General features: G+C 38.5%; 1 protein-coding gene across 1 annotated transcript in view; it reads right to left on the bottom strand.

The window, feature by feature from the left end:
• Positions 1 to 558: 558 nt before the first annotated feature.
• CMTM8 (CKLF like MARVEL transmembrane domain containing 8) overlaps positions 559 to 8,130 on the bottom strand; it is a 29,339-nt gene continuing 21,767 nt past the window's right edge. Inside the window, exons 3-4 of the mRNA XM_009898321.2 lie at positions 3,894 to 4,010; positions 559 to 1,100 (exon numbers count right to left, since the gene is read on the bottom strand). Coding sequence (XP_009896623.2) covers positions 1,017 to 1,100; positions 3,894 to 4,010 — 201 coding nt within the window. The 3' untranslated portion in view covers positions 559 to 1,016. The remainder of the gene's footprint in view (positions 1,101 to 3,893; positions 4,011 to 8,130) is intronic.

Genomic DNA, 8,130 nt, shown 5'->3' with positions numbered 1-8,130 from the left:
GAAACAAAGATATTTAAATATTCAAAATTTAAGTTGTTAAACTAACAACTCAGATTATGCCAGTAGGCAGGAAAGGAGAGGAATCTATTTGTTTCTAGCACTGGCATCTTGACAATGCTCCTATGGATTTAATCTTTGTATCTTTTAGTAGGAATTAAAACCCAGGTTTTAATTAGGACAGATTAATGGCCTAATCTGATGAGAAGAGAGAAAAACACAGTCCCCTGAGAAACAAAATGTATTACCTTTGTTAGGTGTTTTGGGATACTCTTAGTAGGTTACACATTGAGCAGCAAGGGACTAGTGTCTAGACATAGGCCTTGGAGCCCTCTGGATCTGAGAAACCTGTTAAGATAACGTGTTTCTTATGCAACGTATGAGGTTCAGACCTACAGTAATAAGTTCCAAAAGCAATCTTATGATTATAAGAAGCTGTTAGAATATGCAGGTTGACAGGGTCATCAGAATTCTTAGTAGTATACATTTCACACTGAAAAAGAAACTGAAAAAAATTTTAAAAAGCAACCTTTTACTCCCAGTTTATAAAATATACACAACTGGATCAATTATTTATTTGTTTTTAAAATTTGGGGTGGTTTATTTTTCTGCACAATGTCACTTTTCATAAATAATAATGAGACAGCATCAATCTTAGTTTTGGTTTGCAGCATCCAGTATCAAGAGTACACACGTAACCTTAAAGAAGTTACATTTGCAAAACTGGCACATTGACTGCGTAAGATTTATTTCAAGTTTAGTAATAACTTCTATACAATGTCTAGAAAAATACATTAATTTTAGAAGAGGCAGTATGAAATTTTATTATACAGTACAAAGTTGGTATTAGAGGTCTCTAAAGATGATCTTATAAATAATTATTTCATCTCATCTTAAAAAAATGTGGTATCGGTTCCAGTGGAAACATTTGAAAAGACCTCATCCCTCTTCCAATCTTTTGTCAAAAGAGTATAATCCACAAGATATTTTATTCTACAGATTTCATTTTAAGCAAATATTTACTGCAAAGTTCGTGATCGCCAAGATATGAAGCTAAAATACGTGTTTCCAGCATAGCAGGAGGTAACCACGAAGGCAAAGAACTGTGGAGAGAGGGGAAAAAAATTATTAGCAAAAAGCAAACCTCCCCCCCAATAAGCCCACCACCACAACAACAAAACCCCACACAAACATTCCCCCCCCAAAAAAAACCAACCACCCCACCAAACAAAAACCCCAAACCACCAACAAAACCCCACCCACCTAACCCCAAACTAAAATAAACTTGAGACCGCTGTCATTTCTAAGAAAGAAATAGCTATGAGATTTGGAAAAAGGAGAAATAGCAGGCTGACTGAAAGGGTACTTTCACCTCCTTGTGCTTGTGTGGCCATTACAGGCAACACTGTAAGCTTATATTGTGTCTAGAAATACTGGCCTAGGAGGAGACAAAACATGGCATATTTCAACTGACATCTCCACATTATACTGCCCCAGTATGAATCATATATTGTACTCCCACCTATGCTGTACTTGCCGCTTTTAACATCACTTACTAGTAAAGACAGGGACAGTCCATGGGGCAGTGTGAGCTGAAGCTAACACTTCTGCACTGCTGCTATGTTCCAGGAATTGTCTACAGCCCATCTGTACCTCAGCATGGCACACCATGCACCAAAATATGTTTGTTTACATGAAAACTTGGGGAGTCAAATGCAGGCCCAGATGTTCTCAAACAGCAGTTCTGAAGAAGGCACCAATTCCAGAGGTCCTCAAAGCAAGTAACACTGAGAGCAACCACACTGAGATATTGCTACTTTGTCAAAAACTGATTACAGAATAAAATTCCGTAACAGGCTAGGTTTGTTTTGTTTAAACATTAAAACTACAGAGTATCAGTAGTGTTGCTTCCACAGCTCTTCCAGTATATAGAGGCAGAAGCCAGAGCAGCTGTGAACTATTTCAGTTGTATCGATCAAGTCCAGTTCAGTGCCATTGGTTCAGGTTCTGTTAACTACTACTGCATATTGTTCAAAATAGACAATGTTCAAAATGGTCTTGTGATAGGGCCAGAATGTTTTCTGCTGGTAACTGAACCAAATAAAGGTGACACTGCAAATAGGATTAACACTCCTTTTCTTAGAGCGAGCAATGAAAGTGACAAAGTGACAAGAGAAATGTCAGTTACATATTAGGGGGGGAAAAGAAAAATTATAATCACATTAACATGGCAATAGAGGCCCAAAGTCATTGTGGAATAGCAATGTTTAGAAATACTCAGAACTCAAGTGGACAAGGCCCTGGTAGCCTGATATGTGTTAGCTGGGCTTTAAGTGGGATGGTGGGAGAGAGACTTGGACCAGATAACATTCAGAGTTACATTCCAGACCAAAAATATTTTACGATCCCATCAATGTTTCTAGCTTATATATCACTATTGGGCTAGGTAGGAACTTCAGCTCTGAGAGCAGAGCACTCTTAAGTATGCACTTGGGCAGTAAACCTAAGCCCTCCACAGAGTGCTCCTGGTGAGTCTTATCTGAGGTAAATTTACTCTCTGGCACAAAAAACCTGTAGTTGATGATGCAATTATTATTACAACAAAAATGGTAGCATTCTTATTTTCCATTTCTTTTTGTTATGAAAATAATAAATAATAATAATTTAAAGAAGCTTTACTCTAAAATCTAAGAAAGAATGCCTGTTGAAAAGAGATGATTTGCTAAATTCTCACAAGCATGTATCCATGAGATCCTTAATGAGTTCAGAAAGCAAGAATCTACATTTAATAGTTTATTTAGACAATGCATTAGATAAACACTATACGAAGGTATTAGAAGAGATTCCAAACATCCCAGGAGACACTGAGCATTCATGCATTTTGCATAAAACCTGAAATAGAATGGAAGCTTACTTAGCAGCAATCAAGTTCCTGTCAACAGCAGTGGCTGAGTAACAGATCAATAGTTTAAAACTGCCAAGGGGAGGGGACCCTGAACACCACTGAAATGTCAGGAACAGTTATCCAAACCCCAGGACAAAACCAGAGCAGGTGTTCAAGTCTCTGTGTTCATAGCTGTATACAACAAGCTTCAGACAGATGACAGGATTTGTGAATAGTCCAGAGAGGATAACTGCAGAAGCATGGTCAGTGAAGCAGCTGGAATTTGGTATTACTCTATTGAATTTGACTACTGTTGCCACAACATGCAAAAATTTCTTTTGCAGCTCCCTTAACTGAGCTGGAAAATGCCTCTGTCTATTCAGTGACAAGGGTCTTTAAAATAAAGTTGCTCTTCATACACTCTAACTTCTTTAGATTTCCAAATCTAAGCAGTAAGACAGTGATGCCAGACTTCCATCCGCCTTAAAACACTGGAAAGTTACATGATTTTTCAAGTATTTCCCATCCAACTCAGAAGAAAGTTGAGACTGTATCAGGGAGACTACTGGAGAAACAGAAATACTGCTTCAAAACCTTCCCAAAGGTGCTGTGTAAATAGCTCAGTGCGTCTTATCCACACATGTACAAAGTTAGCTGAGTTAAACTGCTTTTGAAGCTGTCCAAGTGGACTGAAGTGACTTGGTGCTCACTCAATCTGTCTATTCTGACATGCAGGCTATAACTTCTGCCAGATACTACTAGATGAAGCAGGGGAAAAGCAGTATGATCTGATGTGACTATCACCTCCTGGTGGAATTTCTAGTCACCTTCAAAAACTATGAACTAAATTACCTATAGGTAATAACATAAAGGTTTTGTGTGAGAGCTTCTATACCAGTCAGCAGCTTTAAAAAATCTGGAACACGAGCATTTCAACCCACACCTCCACTGAGCTGCCTTTTGATATAACTGTATTGGATACAGAACAGATGGAAACAAAGAATGAACTCACTGAAGAAGCTGCCCAGCTGTTGTAATTGTGACTGTCAAGTTCTTTGGTAACTGAAGATGCATCTACAATGGCAGCAATGAGGTACAAAACGAAGGCACTTCCATTGAAACACAGACCCTGTTGATAATCAAAGTGATGTTAGTAATTACTGTGTAAATGCATTTGTTACCATTTCCTATTGCAACACTACAAAACTCTTCTCTGAAATATAAGGTGTGTACACAAGTAATGTGATTCTAACTATTTTTACGTACTTTTAAGTTTCTATTTGAAAGAGTAAATTTTAACTGCTTATTTTGCTTTAATATTTATGGATCTTCAAATTTTGGGCAAACTGTTCTCTCTACCACACTGAATGCAGAGAAGTCTTAAAGCTGGTGTGCTGTGACTTTCCAGAAGTGAAAAAAAGGACACTGTTTGGTTATCAGAAAGTGTTAGGCAGTAAGAATATGACAACTACATTAAAAAACCAAACTGAAATTACATTTCTAATCTACACAAAGATACACAGTAGGAATCAATGCCGAATCTTTATAAAGCTTCTAAAACTTTGTTTTCTCTGTTCCTGAAGAAGATAAAGATGGTGCCCTCCACCTTTCAGGACCTTTCCATTCTGCCTGTATTTGAGAGGAGAAAGACACACGTAAAACCAGGGAGAAAGTCCAAATAGACCACACAGGTCATCAAGATTCATCCATGGCAGATGCTGCATTTTCTCTTGTCTCAAGGTACCTATGGTCATTACTAAGAAAGAAGCCAAGCAGTTAACACTGATCACACATAACACAGAGGACAAAATCCCCCATTTTTTCAGGTTTTTCACGTGACACAGAACAGGACAGGAAGAGAAAACAGAAGTTTAAAAAGATGAAAGACATACCGCCCCCTGCCCCATATGCCTTTTTAAGTACATAATTTTAATGTTCTGTCACTTACTTACTCACTACTTGGTGGTGGCTATATGAAGTTCATTCCCTTTAAAAAAAGAAATATCCCCTCCTGCCATCTCTACCCTGTTACTTGTTTATGGCATATTAATTTGACCATAAAATATACTTTTAGCTCACTAGTGTTATGTTTAAGTGGAATACCCATGACATGCTTTGCACGTAGTTACAATTGCAGGAACTGGTAACTCAATTTAAACCACTTCCTGGCATTGTACATGATTTACTCCCTTCAGTTTCTGGCCTCAAGTTTTGCACTCCAGAGTGCCATGCAAATATCACAACCCTTAATTCTGTTGCTCCAATTGTCTCTACATGTTGCCAAGGTGCAGTTCCAAGCGAATTTCCACGGTGTGACCCAGTGGATGCTAGGAATACATGCCTATTATTCACTATTCAATCCACTCATCACCAGCTCTGGCAGAACCCAAAAAAGGATCTGCAGCCCAAGAAGAGTTCAGAATGCAATGACAACATCTATATTCACATCAGCAATTTCCTCAGTGCAACAAAGCACAGATCAACAGCTTGAACTAATTGGTATGGAAGGTATGCTTATCTCCAGGGCATTTGACTCTGGCAGAGTTTACTTCACTCAGTGGAGTCTGTCCCACTGCCACAAGCTCTTGTGATAGCATCGGGTTCAAAACCATCTGAAGGGAAGCCATTCCCTAGACACATGCTCTCTCAGCTGCAGGCCCCTTCAGAATGCAGCATGCTGTGCTGTCCTCTGCCAACATGTCAACCTTCATGTCACCACTGCCTATGTAAGACTTGCCATGCAAAAAACCTTAGGAGTTTTCAGAGCAGGCTGAAGGGAATGCACATTCCTAAGTCCTTGAGGCTTCAGGACATTTAGAAAAAAGGCCACTTACCCATCTACCCATCTTTCCATGAGGAATGGTGGGCAGTGCCTCAACGCTCAGATGGAATGCAAAGCCTGGCACCTGAGGTCTAATTCATACTTAGAAATTAGTGGGATTTATATCACCTGGTACCATCAAGTTGATCTAACAAAAGGTATTATCTCTATCCACAGATCTCACCTCTCTTGTTTTAGCCAGACACTGCAGCAATAAAATATAAAACTCAATTTTAGGATAAGATGCAAACAACTGCCAGGTTCAAGAACTTCTGTAAAACACTGATTTTCCACCTCCAAATTTGATTACCTAGATTGTTGTTATTTTCAGATTTCCCATTCCAAAAAGACTCAATTAGTCTGGAAAGCTACAAATCCCTGCAATATATTGTCATGTAGAAAAAAAGCACATAATTTTTGAGAAGTGCTGCTCTGGGAAATAACACTGCTGGGGAACACGGAATGCAGTGCGAGCTGATTGGGCCTTTATTGCCAATATATTACTCAAACCAAACGGTTTATGCTAAATTACCATCTGCTTCTTAAACTGAAATTTACCAGATTTTAAAAGCTTCCATTGATTGTTTTAGCAAAGAACTTGCACTATTAAGGAGAGTCAGTTTGAAAGCATGTCCTCTGGGCTAATTTGCAGTAAAAATAACTGCATTTCAAGCAATTTGGTAAAGTGCTTAACCTGCAGAAAGTTAATTTATGACAGAGAAGTCCAGATGTAATTTTGGATACTGCATTCAATAGGCGCAGTTTGAACTAACTGTTGCCTAAGGAGGCAGAGCAATAACTATCAGAGACTGAAATTCAGGATACATCAGAGAATAGGTGGGCGTAAACTCTCTCACTCACAAAGGTGTGTCCTTGCTCTCTTGAACTAAGGCACTAACAGCATGTCTCTGAAAAGAGAACAAACATTCCTCTTGGCCAGCCAGGAGTGGCAGATGTCCAATTCAAAGGCTTTTCCCAACAGCTCTTTTAATATCTTAGGGCAAAATAGGCTGGAATGCAAGTATCTTTTATTTATTGTGAATGTTTTCTCTTCCTATTACCCTTTACTATAAAAGGACACTACCTTTTGAACCTGTGTTCATGTGATCTTATCTACAATAAGAAATACACTCAACATGAAGTATAAACAAATCAAATACTCCAGCTTGTCTACCACATCAATCAGAGGCAGCTCACTTATGTGTAGCTGTTGTCTGATAATAGTGTTAAACTGATGAAAAAGGGTAATGACTAAAGCTGTACCCAAATGGATACAAAGATGCTTTTTCTTTGAAAGTACTTTACTTACATCTAATGCAATGGGAAGAAACCCACACCTTTAAATGTACCCAACACATTATTGCTATAATTGAAATAATCCAACATTTCTATAGCAGTGTTGTAGCCTTAATGATAATTGCTGGTCATGAAAGTTGAAAATAGAGAAGCCATCTGAACATAATCCTGGTTGTTCTTAGTAATTGCTATAGTTGGCTACTTATTAAAGCACCAAACAGCAAGACAATGGATCTTCTTCACATACACAACAGAGGTGATAACAAGCTATTTGCAACACAGAAGTCAAATACATTTGATCATAAAAATAACAGAATTCTTGTCAATAATCTTTAGCAAGGAAAAAACAAACAACCAACCCCAAACCCAACCAACAAACCACAACAAAAAAACCCCAACATACCTTACTGTATCAGACAAATGCAAGGCTAAAATTTATAATCATTCTTGAATGGGTCACAAATAGCCAGCTGGCTGAGATGACTTTTAGGCTCTATTAACCTGAACACCATCCTGTTATGAAAATCATGCAAAAATACACTGTTGAGAGATACAGCCAGCCAGGCTTGTTCAGATCACCAGAACTGGGCACTTTTTCTGTAGTTGCATTAGCTGTTTATCTAAGCTTGAGATAAATGCACAGGATTACGTGGCGCAAATTTGATATATATAACACTTATTTTTAGCACCATTTTCACAGCAAGTCACACATGGATTGTCAGACTGTTGCTACCTCTGAACCAACTTAGCTTTTACTTTAGCAAAGGAAGACTCATGTTTTCAGAGCCAGGGTCCCGCTTCCAATACATGGTGTTTATTCAGGTAGGGATTTCTGCTGTTTAAGCTATATGGCCAAATCTGTTACCTCAGAGGCAGCAAAAGACTCATTCTTCATGGGAAGTAAGTAGTACAGGGAGAAAAAGAAGCCACTGTGCTTAAGTATCAGTCACACAGACATTATTAAAAATCAAGTCACTACATTAACCACTGAACTATCACAGGAAAATGGTCTTAGCAGTGTCAGGTTAGTATGAAGGTTAAATGCTGCTGGTACATAGCCACACAGTAATTAGGGGAAAATCTGCAAAAACCCAAGTACAGACAGTTAACTACACCCACAGAACACATTGGC

Source organism: Dryobates pubescens, chromosome 4, assembly GCF_014839835.1.
Source record: "Dryobates pubescens isolate bDryPub1 chromosome 4, bDryPub1.pri, whole genome shotgun sequence".
NCBI lineage: Eukaryota > Metazoa > Chordata > Aves > Piciformes > Picidae > Dryobates > Dryobates pubescens.
Note: the sequence above shows the minus strand (reverse complement) of the source record. Positions and strands in the feature narration are given on the sequence as shown.